The sequence below is a fragment of the Drosophila ficusphila genome, unplaced genomic scaffold (genome assembly GCF_018152265.1).
Source record: "Drosophila ficusphila isolate 14025-0441.05 unplaced genomic scaffold, ASM1815226v1 contig_198, whole genome shotgun sequence".
NCBI classification, from domain to species: Eukaryota; Metazoa; Arthropoda; class Insecta; order Diptera; family Drosophilidae; genus Drosophila; species Drosophila ficusphila.
Genome location: NW_025064092.1, coordinates 12,806,135 through 12,822,742, shown reverse-complemented (window position 1 = coordinate 12,822,742; position 16,608 = coordinate 12,806,135). Strand labels below are relative to the sequence as shown.

Sequence of the window (16,608 nt, the reverse complement as noted above, 5' to 3'; positions counted from 1 at the left end):
ACTCGGCCAGGAGTTTGTCAGGCAGATTTCACCGGCAAACGAAACAAGAAATCGCCAACATAATTTACGGCATTGAACGGAGGACAGGGTGCTAGGAAATGCGGGATGGGGAGCGGCAGCTCACGATCTATGCGATCTTCTTCTGCTTTTTGTTTTTTTTTTTTTTTGTTTTTGTAGCCCGTCTTGGACAAACATTTTCACTTTCCTTTTCGTTTTCAATTTGTGTGTTTTGGGGTTTCGCTCAGATTCAAACTAAAGAGTTTCCCCCAAACCGCCGGCCAATAATCACAATAATCATTTTAAGCGGGCAGTCAGTCAGGCCAAAACAGGTTGCCGGCGGATGCACACAGACTGCTGGCTGCTGGCTGAAGACTGAAGACTAAAGAGTGGAGACTCGGATTTTTCGGATGCCGAACGAAAGTGAAAACATTCGCCAAGAAGGCAAGTGGAGTTGCAGGCCGCCGACGTCCAAATAAAAATTGAATTTAAATAAATTTCGTATGTTAATTGCAGCGCCAAGAGTGGAGTTCCCATCTCCAAAACTGAAAACCCCAGCTGAAACTGAAACTGAAACTGTAAATTACAAGTTTTCCATATATTTTCAGTTTTTTTTTTTTTTGATTTTTTTTTTTTTTTTTTTTTGCGAATGCCGCGGCAGGTTGCTTGAATTAATGAGGGTCAAGATACTTGGGCTTTGCTTTCGGTTTTCGGTTAACTCGGACTTCTGCTTTCTACACAGAGCGGAGAAATGGTTGATCACCGATCGGCAATCGGCAATCGGCGATCGGATCAAAGAGTTCGTAGCCACGTGTTGAACAAGTGAAACTAATGAATCGCAGTCATTCAATTATCCGTATCATTGCGTTTGAGGAGGTCGGCTGAATGCAGTTTCAATCGACAGGAGCGATGGACTGCCAATAATCAGGGGGATTTTATTGGCCACCCAATATCAATGTTTTGAAACTGATCGAGATCTAATTAAATGTTCTGTATGATCCTGGCAATCTTGGGATCCATAATCACTGATCTTGTGATCAATTGCCAGCAGCCAGCAGGAATGAGCTCACCTGTTGCCCATTTACGCGATATCCACGAGTGCAGGCATCAATTATTTTCGATATTCCCGCCCATCGCCCCTGCTCGTTTAGGCAAATTAAATGGCCACCGAAAAAGTGAAAAAAAATAAACTTGTTTTTGGCCCCGCGAGTTTCTTCGCCGTTTTCGTGGTTTGAGTTTTCTTGAACTTTTCTTTCGGTTTTGCCGACGCCGGCTTTTGTTTTTTTTCGGTTTCGTTTTCGTTTTCGTTCGGCTTTTGCTTTGGCTTAGCATTGTTTTGAATTAATAATTAATATCGATTTTTTTATAAGCGCCTGCGGCTCACATCAATTGATTTACCGGATTAGCATACCTTTCCCGAACATACATACTCTCCTCCTCCTCTCCTTCCACCGATCTGGGTATATCGTATATGCCCGCGATCGGGCCGACTCTTTAGTGATATGTCTGTATGTGCATACAGCAGTGCCTGAGTCTGATCCGCCTGGATATCTCTTTTTGCTTTTCGGTTATTTTCTTTTTATTTTGAATCAAGTTGATTTTGGTTGAAAAATTATTTGCAATTTATGAAACGCGTTCGCTGAGCAATAACAAAAACATTAAGACAACAACAACAACAATAGCAATAACAACAACATGAGCAGCAAAAGCAGCGACGACGAAAGTAAAAGTTCAATTAAATAAAGATAAATTGCACAACAATTGCTGTCGTTGTAGCCGTTTTTTTTTTTTTTTTTTTTTGCTTTTGCTGGTTAATTTTTGGGGCCTGCAAAAGAGTCTTCGATGTGCTTTACGTAAGCCACCATTAAATCCGAATTGAAAATTTCAAAATTGCAGCGACACATTTCGGACAAGTGCCAAATGCCGCCACCCCCGCCTTGACCCCTAATAAAAAAATTGGCGGTTCGCAAAGTGGCGATTTTCCAATTTGTCAAGCAAAGCCAGGCAAAGAAAAATATTGTGTACATTACAAGCGGAAAATGGGAAAAATTATAATATTTCAGAGCTTGGGATAGGATCGCTAGTATGAAATAGTTTACCAAACAAATACTATTGTGTAATGGGAAGCTTAGCATCGCCATCTTAAGGCCTTCGTTAGCTAATAAAAAAAAAGAAAAAATAATCTTGCACGATTTGGGGCGAACCTGTTGGAGCAGCCAACAATGTTAGTTGCAGCGTCAACTCCATGCTTAAATCAAGTTGTAAGAATGCGGAATAAATGTCATTTAAAAATAAAACAAAGCGCCAGCAAACAGGGCTGGCAATAGAATAAAATCCCTGGCTGAAAGACCTGAGCGACGAACTTGTATCTTGCGAATACGAGCATTACCGACACACTCAGATAGATCTCGATGGATTTGGAGCCGCAAACTGGTTTCCTCTGTCCCTGGTCCGCAAAGTGGATCACTTGGGGGTGTAATGCATGACTCGCGCTGCCATAAATAAGTGCTCCCTCGATGTGTGAGCAGAGCAAAACAGGCTATAGAACCCAACTCCAATCGCCGTTGCGCTGGTTGCTGCTAGTAGAAATCATTAGGGAAAAATGTTTTAGCCGGATAATTAATTGCTGCACTTTAAGGCAGGGGGCTTAGTAAAAGTCTCGAAGCCTTCGAAGCAGCGACTCCAAGTTCTTCCGTCTTCTGCCGACTTCTGAAGGCCGCTGCGAGTCCATCTGTTAATAGTCGAACTGAGCCACTTGCCACTTCCCACTCGCCAGTTGCCAGTTACTCGCAGTCGTGTTTTTTTTCTTTTGTATCCCCCAGTTGGCCAATTAGGCCCATTATTAGTCTATAATTACCCGCCAATACCAATACCTGCCCAAGGGGGGCCCCTTGGGGGCGAGGACACCTCCACAGCCGCCACAACCACATTGCCAGCGCACATTTCGTGGCCTCTTAAACTTTAAATGTCAGTCGGCTTGCCAGTCCCAGATTTAGTTTCGGTTCCGCGCAGATTTCCACTCATCGTCGGAGGCTTAGCCAAATGTCTCCCAAAAGTGCTGAAGGCAAATCAACCAACCATAACAATTTTAATAGAACTTTGTTAGTTTTTATGAACATTTATTAAGGCACACGTCACCTCTGAGTTATCACATAAGCATTTTTATACCCTTGCAGAGCAAAGGGTATTACTTAATAAGTTGTTCGTTGATTACTGTTCTTTAAACTTTTCAAAACATTTAAATCGTTATTTCTCATTATTTAAGTTCTTAAGTCTCCCAAACTCTTTTGTGATTCCTGTGACAGAGTTATAATTGCACCCAAAATTAAAACTTGTTTTTCATAATTTCATAACTATGTCTTGATCGACAGCTTCTCTGGTCGTGAAGCTCACTTCCTACCATCGCGACTTCCTGATTCGTCTGCATTTTTGAATATTTTCACATTCTTATCTGCCGATTGCACTTGACTTTCCATTTTGGCAGCTGCCCATCCTCCAGTCAATCCTCCAGCCCGTCGATCGGCGACGACAATCATCATTTTACCTTACTTTGTTTTTATTTTGGTTTGGTTTTTTTTTTTTGGGTTCGGTTTGGTGGTGCGATCGTTGTAATCACAATTAAAAAGCACTTTGCCAACTCGCCAACAACTTGTTCGCTGAGATGTTGAATGGACGCTCCGTTGTTTGTAGCTGTTTCGCAGATGATTATCGGTCAAAGACAAAAAGCACAACACAAAACGAAAAACGGGCAAAGATGAGCGATGACCATTGACATGTTGCCGTGGATGGATGGTGCCATGACGGCTGCTCGGGTGTGGATCGAAGGGTTGGGCAGGGACAATGGACCCGGGTGAAGGGCAGAGCGGGGGGAGGGGAGATCGATCCTCGGTTGTTGCTGACCCGCCACGACCACTCCACTATTCATTCAAATCAGCAAAAGAAACAGAAAATATAAGAAAACACGAACAACGGCGAAAACTTCATCGGTGCATTTGGTGAAAGTTGTTGCCCCTAGCAGGAGATCGCCCATAGTTTTGTTGAAAACCGATGTACAAAAACACTTCCACTTTTTGCATATTTTTTTTTTTCGCTGATTTTCCAGTTTGTCCCACTGCTGGCATTTAACGGATTTCTGATATTTTCCTCCTCGACTCATTTAAATGGAAACTGCTGCTGCACCCACCTAGCCTATAGCGCGAGGTATCCGAACTTTTGGCCATAAATTCTTAGCCTGACCAGCCTGCCAGGGCGAGGGGTCGGCGGTCGCCTTTTGCGGGCACAAATATCAAGAGTTAGATAAACCGAAATACGAAATACCAGCTAGCACAGCAGCGCAGTTGGCCTGGCCGACATGTAAATGAGTCTCAGATTGCAGCGGCGCTCACTGGCAGTTAGCAGTCACTTGATAGGGTAAATTGGTAGGCCAAATGAGTTAAGATCAAAGAACGCAGCGAGTGGACGACAAGCCCAGCAAGCTGGAAAACAAGTCTTTATTTTCGCATAAACTCCTGTGCGACAAGTCCAAATTGTTGAGCAACCGATCTCAAAGATCTCAAATAGTAAGCACCCCCAAAAGTAAATGTTCCCTGCTACGCTAGTTTTTGATAGTTTAGAACTGGCAGCACTTGACTCGACTCACTTTCTAGTCCTTTCTGTGGGGTTCAAGAAATCACTTCCCACCAATACATTTTTATCAAAACAATGTTAACAAATGGTGGTCCATTTGGGTGTTAAATAAGGTGGGTTGGTGGGTGAAGAGGTTGGGGCTTGTGCAATATAATATTAGCACCCGCATGCCTGATTACTCGATTACATTTACTTGTTTTCGTTTCGTTGTTCATTTCCCCCAGCCCCCCAGCCGTGTTGTTTAACTCAATTTCAGAGCTCAACTGAACTGCTCCCAGTCGCTATTGTTGTTTTCGCTGCGGTAATGCTAATGTTGTCGTTGCACGTAAACAACACCTTACAACACCTTCACCACGGTCCAGCGCATTGTTGGCTTTGGCTTTGTGGCTCGATGCTACTAAAGCTGCTGCTGCTTCTATTTTATGCCTGACTTTCGTTGTGTTGTCGTTGCACTGCCGCCGCCAATAGGCCACTAAAATAAAAGCGAAAACCTAATAAGTAATAACACCAATAAATTTACGTGTCCGACCGGCAGTCTCAATGCAGTTGCAGTATCTGTATCTGCGACTGCTCACCCGTGTATCCCACGGATTAAGGCGGTTATGTGCGCTGCGATTCGGTGTCGTTTTGAGGGGTGCGAGTTCCGCATTTTCTGCTCTGGGACTCGGGGATTAACTCTTTCGGTTACACTTCCCAAAAATCTTTAAAACTGATTTATTCGAAATTTGAGAAGGAAAAACATTATGATCCCTAGATATGTTTCTATTTCTACTTGTTTTCTAGTATCTTAATCGCTTTGGAATATTCCACTGCCCTTTGCCTTGGCAATCTGACTAATCTTGTCACCTGCTTATCGCAGCTATCTCGCCAGAAGCGTTGATAATCCCTTGGAAGTCGGAGTAATTCTTCTTTTAATTAAGACGTTACGTCTGACACAAAACAGAAAGGTGCCGTGCTGATAAATGCGCTAAAAATGCTGGCAATTAACTGGCAACTGCAAATGAAATGCCACAAATCTCGGGCAGCCGAGTGAGTTCCCATTCCCCTCGCAATCCGCCATCCGCAATTCGTTCGTCGCCTTCGTTAGTTAGTTGGTCATACTGACTATTTTTGGACCGTGCGACGGGGCCGAAATTGAAATTGCAAGTGCTTGGGGTTGGCAGTCGCCGGCGAGGAAAGCGGGCAACGCTGCGTATGATTGATGCCTGCTCGGCTGCTGCTCCTCCTGCTGCCCCTGGAACGCACAGATAATTACCCAGCCAAACGTCCACCCCTTGAAGTGCCTAAAAAGTGGGTAAAGATGAGCTTATGTTGATGGTGATGGTGATGCTGCTGATGCAGCGGCTGAATTGTGCTCTGTGCCAAAAAGGAAAAGTTTCTGGCTGCTGTCTGCTGGCTGCTGTCTGCCAGCTGTGTGCGCGCTTTCGACATGTTTTCTTCATTTTCCTGGCATGCGGAAAAACCAGTTTTCCATTTTCGTTTTCATTTTGGGAAGCGGCCGCAGCCTGCGTCGCCTTCACTGCTTGATGGATTTTCGGTCGTTCGAGCAATAGGGCAGCGCAGCTGTTGGATGAACTGGCCTCCGGTCCACCGAATAAAGATCCGTGATCGCTAGCTCTTTCCTGCCATCCCCCGATGCCCGATGCCAGTTGCCAATTGCCAGTCGTTGTCGTCGTCACCCATTTGTCTCACTTTCATTTCCAAATCACCTTCAGACATATCGTATGAAGTTATTACACGGCTTCGCTCCTCCAACCTGATGGGCTGGTGGGTGTACTCGGAAGTGTTTCCCCGGCTGCGAGGGGGCGTGGCAACGACAGGTGTGAAAAATACGAAGGCCTCGGAGACTCCACATCGGGCATAATTGGTGCAGAATGTGGAGGAAGAGTGTAAGCAACCCAGGAAGTGGTTTCCTGCAAGGTATTTTTACCACAAGTTGAAGTCCATCCGTTCCTATGCTTCTCTGGATAACAAAGTAGTCATCCCAAATCGAAATATTTTAAACAAATGTCAACATAAACTTGCACAATAGTTCATTCTAAGCCGGCGTGGTTGTATCAAACAGTAAATCAAACAGCACAAATTACAAAAGTTCAAAATTTAAGTAGTATTTAAAAATTAATCGCAATAACTTTTAGGAAGCATGTTTCGAAAAAACCATACAAAGAACTTGTTCCGCCAACAAATGGAATCTTCGAGACATTAAATGTGAGTGACGAGAAGAAGATAGATTATAAGGAGTTGAGGGAAATCAAGGTAGAGCTCGACTGGGAGGGAAGGGTGGATGACTTTGCAGCGACGAGTTACCCGCCCCACCACGAACTAGCCTTCTTCTTTCAACCCCCACCAAGAGAAGAAGAACCTGAAGTGGAGGATGACGACATCTGCGACGACACAGAGGACACAGAAGACCCATCCACTCCTGATCCGCAGATGGACGAGTCTGTTGAACCGATCTATGAACCACTCTTGGGTTTCTGGGATGCCGTCCAGACATTCTTCTGCAACATTTTGGGAATTTCCGATGATGAGTTCGATGACAGACACATGAAGCAGCATTATTAAAGACGTGCCCCTCGTTCCGGGCATAATTCGAATTAGTTATGCCAACCAAAAGTGATTAATAATGTAAATAATGGGCAATCCATTTTTGCAAACAGATTTTGGGCTCTCAAAATATTTGACTAATTGCGACCAAATGCGGCGCATCTAGGCTATTTATGGTGTCCGTTTGGTCAGCAGATCGAGCCACCTCTAATTAGACCCACGCGCAGGCTGAAAGCGAGTCGGCAATGCGCGGATTTAATTAGTGGATCGGGCCCACACAGAGCGGTCTGGTGACTTGGTGACTGCGACCCAGACGGAGATCTGGGACTGCTGCGTAGACCCAGATGGAGATGGAGATTGAGATGCAGACAGATGCAGAGACAGAGACAGAGAAACTGAGGCTTTCTGCTGTGACACGAGCTGAGAAGTTAAGACCGCAGCTGAAGCTGAAGTTGAAGCTGAAGCTAAAGCTAAAGCATTGACCTGATTTGTGACGACGACGACGACGACAGCGGAGGAGACAAGAGACAGATCTGAGACAGACAAATCCGAGACAGAAGCTGTCACAGCAGCTGGCTTTGGCTTTGGGCCCAGAAGGCAACTGGGGCGCTGCATCCGACTTTGTCCCGCCGGCGGAGCTGGGAACAGCCGTGGGTTAGTGGGTGAGCCCAACCGGAGTGGTGAATCTAGAGCAGATTTATTTTCTACCTTGAATGAGTAAAACTTCAGCACACAAAGCTAATTGGAAGCCAACGAATTGGGCATAAGTATACCTTCTTATCGCATAAATAGAGCATGCCATCTAATAGAAGCTCACTGTCCATATAAACTTATCAAATCCACATCCAAAGACCTCAAGCCAGACTACGAAATAGAAACGAGTATTAGGATTTGCAAGGAAAATAAAGGCGAAAGACAATAGTCAAGAGTTTTTGCATTCTCAGTAGTATTATAATATTATAATATATAATATTATTAATCCTTTGGTGTGTGAGATTAGAGCGAGAAGCCCGGATAGCCAAACCAGTTCGCTGATGGATTGATGGCTGCTGATTGAGCACTCACTCGCTCGAACAAATTAAAAATTAAGTAGCGCCAGCAGCTGATTACCCAATTCAATCCATCAAGTGAATCGGACGAGCCGGGAGCGCGCATTCCCCAGCCATTCCAAAGCAATACCAATGCCACTTTTGAATCCCGCTCCCATTCCCGTTCCCGCTCCAACTCCGACTCCGACTTGAAATCGGATTCCACTCACTCGGAACGGGCGAGAGGCGTAATGAAAGCAAATTAATAAGCCATCATCAGCATAATGTGGTCGGTGCTGCTGCTGCCCGCTCCTCGATTACGTCTTGAGTGGTGTGTGGTGTGTGGTGTGGCCCATGGAAACGCCAGTGAGTGTGCGGATTGTGGAGTGTGCAACGCTATTGCAATTCGCGATTTGCAATTTGCATAACAGCGGAGGGGGAAGGCAAAGGCAAACACCGTCAAACTCCTCTCCCACATTCGATTTCGGTTCTGCGGCAGTTGCAAGTTGCAACACGGATCGCAGCGCAGCGCCGACAGACTTATGACAAATCCAACAACTTGACAACAGTTGTAATTCTGTTTGTTTCTCGGTTCGGGTCGTTTGCTTTGAATTGCTTTATTTGCCCTCTCAGTTCGTGGAAATGCACAAATGTGTCCGCGCTGTCCCCCACGCGCTGTCAGAAACAGAAACCCACGAAAATCCGTGGTTGCCTTGCCGCTGGAAGTGTAACTCGTATGCAGATTTCTGCTCTACTTGCAGCTTGTGGCTGGCTACAAGACAAATTTCCATTCGTTTCTAACAGGCGGAACCCCTGAGGTCACAATTTGCGTGAAAGAAAGTAGGTGGTATCACTGCGCACTAATTTTGATTTACATTCCCTTGGAAAAGCGTATATCAATAAACCAAGATTATAAGATAAGTCATAATTTAGCAGGGTCAAAAAACTGCTAGCGCATTCCGAGTAAAGAGCGACTTTGGCTAAAGAGTGTGTGCCACTGTGCTTGCATTTTTCTTCTTGGGCTGTCTGGTTTGCCATAACTCTGTTTGGTTTGGTTTTCATATGATATCATATGATATATGCCGTTGACGGGCATTTGTCTGGCCTGGCACCTCGACCTGTCAGCCAGTTGTCACAACGTTGTGGGCAGGTCGATTACTCTGGAATACTACCCAGCCACTAACCCATTGCTCTGTCTTTTCTATCCGCTTGCAGACGCTACAGTCATGTCCCATCGTGTGCATCAATGAGCCGGACACGCACAGTGCCAGCGCGGAGATACTGCAGACGAGTGCGGAGAGCACGCTAGAGAAGCCCCAGAAGCCGTCGGCGCTAGCAGAAGGAGCCGCCGGCACGTCGGTGACCAGCCTAAACGGCAATTGCATCGCCATCAATGGTGGAGTGAGCGTTGGAGAGGCGGCGGCGTCCCCCGGAACAGCAACTCTGACTGCAACTGGAACTGGTACGGCGACCACCAGCAGCAGTGCGGCTGGAGTGACCAAGATAAAGATAGTAACCAGCGATAACCCGAGAGAAGGCAGCACGGACATCACCAGCGGCAACACAGCGAAGGCAGCGAACACAATCACCGCAGGCGGCGGCTACAAGAACAGCAGCTTGGTGTCCATCACCAGCCTAAACAGCTGCAGTGACCTCAGTCGGGGCAGTACCGCCACCTTGCCCATTAGCAGCGTTATCAGCGGCAGCAACAGCGTCGGCAGCCACCCTCTCAGCGGCAGCAACAACCACAGCAACAACAACAGCAGCAACAACAACAACCACAGTGGCAGCGACACCTCGTCCAACAATTTCCAGGAGCGATTCGACTTCGAGCACTGGAAGGGCTTACTCAGCGAGTACAACTGCTTCCACGGGCTCTATCGCTACTGGAATCAGTACGGCGGACGCAGCGATACCAACCGCGACAGCGGCAACAGCAACAGCAGCAACGGCAACGGCAGTCAGCAGCAACAGCAGCAGCAGCAGCAGTCGCAGTCTCACCATGAGAACGGCCTGGGCAGCGGAGCCGGTTCCTTCTACACCCATAACATTCTAGGCTACACCTTCGGCTATCCGTTTGGCCTGAAGGAGGACCTCGACGGCGGCAGCAACTGCAACAGCGGCGGCAACTGCAACGGCAACGGCAACGGCAACAGCCACGGTCTCGGGATCAGGAAGTGGCTTTCAGGCAGCACCAGCAGCAACGAGACGCCGCTCCAGAAGCACTACAGGCACCAGCAGAAGAAGAAGATGCCCGTGTTCAGGGGCAGGAGAGCCTGGTGCGGCTGCTTTAAGGTTGGTCAAGTTCAAATACATAATATTATATATGGGGTATAATGCTTGAAGCTTCTGATAGACTGGTATAGCTTATGCTCCGAAATATACACCTTTAGCCAAAAGTAGAAAACTCTGCGGTAGAACCCGAAACTAGCAAAATCAACCCAACCAGCCAAAAATCCAGGCGAAATCACGTGCGAACTCGAACTCGGACACCCGGCAGACCCAAATGGCAATCGAAATCGGAGCCGGAGCACTCGAACACTCCACTCAAGACCTCCTTCCAAACCTCCCGCTCCCCGATTCTGTGCTGTGTCAGCGAATTTGTCAAATTGCGCACGAAGTTGCATAAGAGGCGATAATTCAAATTGCCATGGGAACATGGGAACGATCTGAAAGGGGAAGGGGGGACGTTACAACTAAAGCATTTTAAGGGCCTCGAAGTTAAGGAATTTTTTAGGTTTAAAGGGTCTCAGTTTCTTAGCTAAAATACTGAAAGGTAAATCATTGAGCGTATATTCATTTTATCACCACCTGTGCTGTGCTGTTCGATCGAAAGCTTGACTTTTATAATTAGATCCTAAAGCGGTTTACTTTACGAAGTATAGAGGCATTGTCTTATCAACTTACTAACTGAGTAATTCGGATATAAGGAATTTGTATAAAAGGACCACAAAAATTAAGTATGTTAGTACAATTTTTTGCAAGAATTGTTTTTCCAAAACAGGGGCTCCGCTAAATAAGCAAAAGCATTCGCCGTGAGCTCAGGGTTGCCGGGTTAGTGGGCTGGTGGGCTGGTGGGCAAACTGGCTGGTGGGCTGGTGGGCTCGAGGTTGGGCAATAGCTTTGGCTTTGGACTGAACGAAGGCGGTCTGCCTTCTAATTGGACACGCACTGCTGGCGGGCGGAGAACGTATCCATCCGCTTGCGCAAGCTGCCACTAATCGAGTTCTCCGACTTTCCCGTTCCAGGACGATGAGCCGCCCGAGATTTGCGTGGTCGAGGGGGCGTTCACCCTGCAGACGCTCACGCCGACGCAGCCCATGCCGTCGGTGGACGAGCTGGACACAAAGTTCGCCGAGCTGGTGGAGGAGCTCGATCTGACGGCGCCCAACAAGGAGGCGATGCTCAGCCTGCCGGCGCAGAAGAAATGGCAGATATACTGCTCGCGCAAGCTGCCCCTGGACGCTGGCGACGGTCCTGATGCGGCGGCCATCACCCAACCACCCACCGCGGAGCACTACATCGAGCGGCTGAAGGAGCTGGTGGTGCACATATCCCTCTCGCCGGAGGACTCGCCCAGCCACGAGCTGGGCAACCGCCTGGACGGCCACGCCGCCTTCGTGGACGCCCTCAAGACGGCCCTGCGCACCTCCACGCACAGCTTCGTGCTCCGCTTCGTGGAGCTGGACGGGCTGCCGGCCCTGCTCGACCTGCTGCTGCAGCTGGACATCCGGGTGGCCAACAGTCCGCTGCACACCAGCCTCATCGGCTGCATCAAGGCGCTGATGAACAACTCGATGGGACGGGCCCATGTGCTGGCCCATCCCACGGCCATAGACACCATAGCCAGGTCCCTGGTGGCGGACAACATCCGCACCAAGATCGCCGCCCTGGAGATCCTCGGCGCTGTGTGCCTGGTGCCCGGCGGCCATCGCAAGGTGCTGCAGGCCATGCTCTACTTCCAGGAGTTCGCCACGGAGCGAACCCGTTTCCAGAGCATCGTCAACGACCTGGACCGCTCGACGTACGCGTACAGGGACAACGTCAATCTGAAGACCGCGCTCATGTCCTTCGTCAACGCGGTGCTCAATTACGGACCTGGCCAGGAGAACCTCGAGTTCCGGCTGCACTTGCGGTACGAGTTTCTCATGCTGGGCATCCAGCCCGTGATCGACAAGCTGCGGACGCACGAGAACGAGACGCTCGACAGGCATCTGGTGAGTGGCAAGCGCATCATTCCACTAAATGACTCAGCTGACTAAATCTCCTCTTTAACCCTCGACAGGATTTCTTTGAGATGGTGCGCGCCGAGGACGAGAAGGAGTTCGCGCGCCGCTTCAACGAGGAGCACGTGGACACCAAAAGTGCCGGCTCCATGTTCGAGCTGCTGCGCCGCAAGCTCAGCCACTCGCCCGCCTATCCGCACATGCTCTCCCTGCTGCAGCACATGCTCCTCCTGCCCTGTAAGTACATAGTCTCTTGAAGATTATACAGATAGCCATCTAATCTCAATTTGATTCCCCACCAGATACGGGCCACTGTACGGAGCACTGGCTGCTAATCGACCGCGTGGTGCAGCAGATCGTGCTGCAGGTGGAGCAGCGGCCAAGCAGCGATCTCATCCCCGATCCGGATGACCCAGAGAAGCAGCTGAAGCTGGCCGTCGACTCGCCGGTCCACGATCCCGACGTGGCGCCGCTGCAGATCAACGTGGCCAAGCTGGTGCGTCTGCTGGTCAAGGAGGAGCAGCTGACGCAGGCGCGCAAGCGGGCGGACGAACTGGAGCGCGAGAACTTCGACGTGCAGTCGCGGCTGGCCAAGAAGGAGCAGGAGCTCGACCTGCGCATGCAGGAGAAGGAGGACCTGGAAACGGGATTGACGCGCATGCGCGAGCGTCTGGAGAAGGAGTCCGCGCAGCACTCACAGGCGGTGCAGCGGGCGCAGACCGCCGAGATGCGGGCGGAGGACCTGCAGCACCGCCTGCTCAGCGAGCAGCAGGAGCGGGCTCGCCTCGAGCGGCTGGTCACCGAGGGCAGCATACCCGACGACCAAAAGGTGGCCGGACTGACTGGCTGCAATGGAGCCGTATCCCCCCCGCCGGCGCCACCCATGCTGAAGGCAATCCCGCCGCCGCCGCCGCCCATGGCGCCATCCATGTTGCCCCCACCGCCACCTCCCTGCCCGGGAGCCCCTCCCCCGCCGCCGAGCATGGCACAAACTATGGGTAAGCTCGAGTTAAAATAAACATCATCACAAATCTGTTTGACCACCGTATTCTCGCGCTGACATTCCAGCTCCTGCGCCACCGAAAGTGGAACTGCCAAAGAAGAACGTGCCACAGCCGACGAATCCGCTGAAGAGCTTCAACTGGTCGAAGCTGCCGGACGCCAAGCTCCAGGGCACCGTGTGGAGCGAGCTGGACGAAAGCAAGCTGTACAACAACATGGAGCTGGAGTCGATAGACAAGCTGTTCTCGGCGTACCAAAAGAACGGAGTTTCGGTGTGTCGGCTCTTCGGCCAAAGTCGTTCCACCCAGCTAATCGTTGTACTTTTATTTCCCAGACCACCGATGGATCCTACGAGGACTTACGGGTGACTGGCAAGGCGGCCAAGCAGAAGGTGTTGTCGGTGATCGACGGACGCAGGGCGCAGAACTGCACGATCCTGCTAAGCAAGCTGAAGATGAGCGACATGGAGATATCAAAGTAGGATTGTTGACTCTTAAGCAAAACAGTACTGCAAACGTTTTAACTTCTGCCGCTTGCAGGGCCATTCTCTCCATGGACAGCAATGAGCAACTGCAACTGGACATGGTGGAGCAGCTGCTTAAGTTCACGCCCTCGGCGGAGGAGCGGGCGCTGCTGGACGAGCACAGCGAGGACATTGAATCCCTGGCACGGGCCGATCGCTTCCTCTACGAAATATCAAAGTGGGTTTCATAAAGCTGTTGGCTGGAATCCGTTCTATCTGTTTTTCAATTCCAGAATCCCCCCACTATGAGCAGCGGCTGAAGAGTCTGCACTACAAGAAGCGTTTCATGCTGACGATCAACGACCTGATCCCCCGCATCACCAGTGTGATGGAGGCATCTCGCGAGGTGGCTCGCTCTCGCCGCCTGCGCAAGCTCCTGGAGTTGGTCCTTGCATTGGGTAAGCTGACCCAATCTTGTTATTAAACTTTTGAATTATTCGAATTCGAATTCCGGCAGGCAACTACATGAACCGCGGGGCACGCGGCAACGCTTCTGGATTCCGACTAGCCTCGCTCAACCGCCTGGCAGACACCAAGTCGAGTGCGTCGAAGGGCACCACTCTGCTACACTACCTCGTCCAGGTGATCGAGCGCAAGTTCAAGGACCTGTTGAAACTGGAGGACGATATTCCGCACGTGCGCGAGGCCTCCAAGGTGTCGCTTGGGGAGATGGACAAGGACATACAGATGCTGCGCACGGGACTGGCGGATGTGGCGCGCGAGATTGAGTTCCACCGCAGCTCTGGTCCAGCCCAGCAGGGCGACCGTTTTCTGCCCGTGATGCGTGAGTTTCACGCCCAGGCTTCGGTGCGCTTCGCGGAGCTGGAGGACAAGTTCCAGGATATGAAGACGCGTTTTGACCGCGCAGTGCGGCTGTTCGGCGAGGACGGATCGGTACTGCAGCCGGACGAATTCTTCGGCATCTTCGACTCCTTTCTGGTCTCCTTTGCCGAGGCGCGGCACGACAACGAGAGCTTCCGGCGGCGGCAGGAGGAGGAGGAGAAGCGGGCCAAGCAGGAGGCGGAGCTTAAGAAGCGCACAATCGAGCGCAAGAACAAGACCGGTCTAATGAGCAGCGTGGCCCGCAACCTGGGTCTCAAGTCTGGTTCCCCCAACGGTGTTCCGGATTCGCCAGCGAAGGCTAGCGGCGATAACAAGGGCGAGTTCGACGACCTGATATCGGCGCTGAGGACCGGAGATGTGTTCGGCGAGGACATGGCCAAGTTCAAGAGATCGCGCAAGGCGCGCGTGCTGAACGGCGTTGGCGCCGCCACCGGCCACACCTCGCCACCGCGCCACGGCAGCCTGCAGCGCGAGGAGAGCGGGAGGGAGCGTGAGCGGACCGTGCGGCGCCAGTAGAAACTTGGTGGAAATTGGGCAGAGGATCAGGATCAGGATTAGATAAATCGTCTGCCTCCTTACCCAGTGTAAAGTAATGTTTCCAGATTGCGCGCAAGTATTTTTTTTCTACATCGTAAAGACACTTTTTGTAATTATTTATATCTAATACCCGTACGCATACACCACGATTTATATATACCAACACATATAGCACATAATCTAAACGTAAAGCTCGGCTAATGCAAGCGTGAAACCAAATTTTTTACAAAATCGAAACATAATTGTAGTTTAAAGTCTAAAGAATCGTTATGAATTTATAATTTAATCCTGAGCGGAGCGGATCATCGAGCATCATGTGTAGCGTACCTTGAAAATTGTATTTGGAATCCTTATCTGCTTCTATATCTGAACCAACCTAGTGTTATATATCGAACCGATTTATCAGTGCTCACACATCCTTATCGTAGCGCAATCGTGTAAGCCCAAAGCGGCGCTTGGCAGCATAATCACCGCACATGGAATCGCCGGAGAGCTCCCGGGCCTGCCATAAAGTCATGTTCATAATTAAGGTTATATATTGTTTGTTTTCTTAATTTTTTTTTAGCACGAGATCCAGTATCGTAACATACATAAAGAAATTTTAAAGCGCATTAGGAGTTGCACAGACACACGCCCTGGTGCGAGAAAGCTATCTGATATTGAAAATTACACCCTAACTATTAACAATTAAAAATAAACATTTATTGTGAATGAAATAAACGCAACTGGTTTCTTTTCTCAAGCTCGCTGTGTTGCAGCGAAGTATAAGATTTCCAAATTCGAAGTAACAGGCGAACATAACCGTTTAGCAGGTGTCGAACGATCAGCTGATCAGTAAATCAACGTGTGGTTGTCCATCCCTGGTAGTTGCAGCGAAGCAGATTTTCATATTCAAAGTAACAGGCAAACATAACCGTTTAGCAGGTGTCGAACAGCTGATCAGTTAAGCAAGGTGGTTGTCCATCCCTGGTAGATGCTCAAATATAACGGTGTCCTTCCAAGAAACTGCTTTCCTCCTATTGGCTGGCCAATGGGAGACGAGCTTGGTACCAGTGCACAAAAATCAGCAGCCACCTACTACTGTATTATGTTGGCCTGGTGTAAAATCAAATTTTACAGTTAAAACTTGGCTTTTGGTCGGCCCACGAGACAACGCTACGTGACGTAAGAACCCCCAAAAGCAGGCAATGAATTGAATGTTGTTGTGTTGTACACATTTGGCCTAAGAGTATGCAAGCTACGAAAATGTAACTTATTGCCTAAACCAAAAAAAAATGTA

General features: G+C 49.3%; 1 protein-coding gene across 1 annotated transcript in view; it reads left to right on the top strand.

The window, feature by feature from the left end:
* LOC108097225 (disheveled-associated activator of morphogenesis 1) overlaps nucleotides 1-14,311 on the top strand; it is a 32,197-nt gene extending 17,886 nt beyond the window's left edge. The window contains exons 4-11 of the mRNA XM_043207407.1: nucleotides 9,414-10,493; nucleotides 11,447-12,415; nucleotides 12,484-12,661; nucleotides 12,727-13,422; nucleotides 13,493-13,698; nucleotides 13,761-13,903; nucleotides 13,966-14,127; nucleotides 14,183-14,311. Coding sequence (XP_043063342.1) covers nucleotides 9,414-10,493; nucleotides 11,447-12,415; nucleotides 12,484-12,661; nucleotides 12,727-13,422; nucleotides 13,493-13,698; nucleotides 13,761-13,903; nucleotides 13,966-14,127; nucleotides 14,183-14,198 — 3,450 coding nt within the window. The 3' untranslated portion in view covers nucleotides 14,199-14,311. The remainder of the gene's footprint in view (nucleotides 1-9,413; nucleotides 10,494-11,446; nucleotides 12,416-12,483; nucleotides 12,662-12,726; nucleotides 13,423-13,492; nucleotides 13,699-13,760; nucleotides 13,904-13,965; nucleotides 14,128-14,182) is intronic.
* Nucleotides 14,312-16,608: the final 2,297 nt, after the last annotated feature.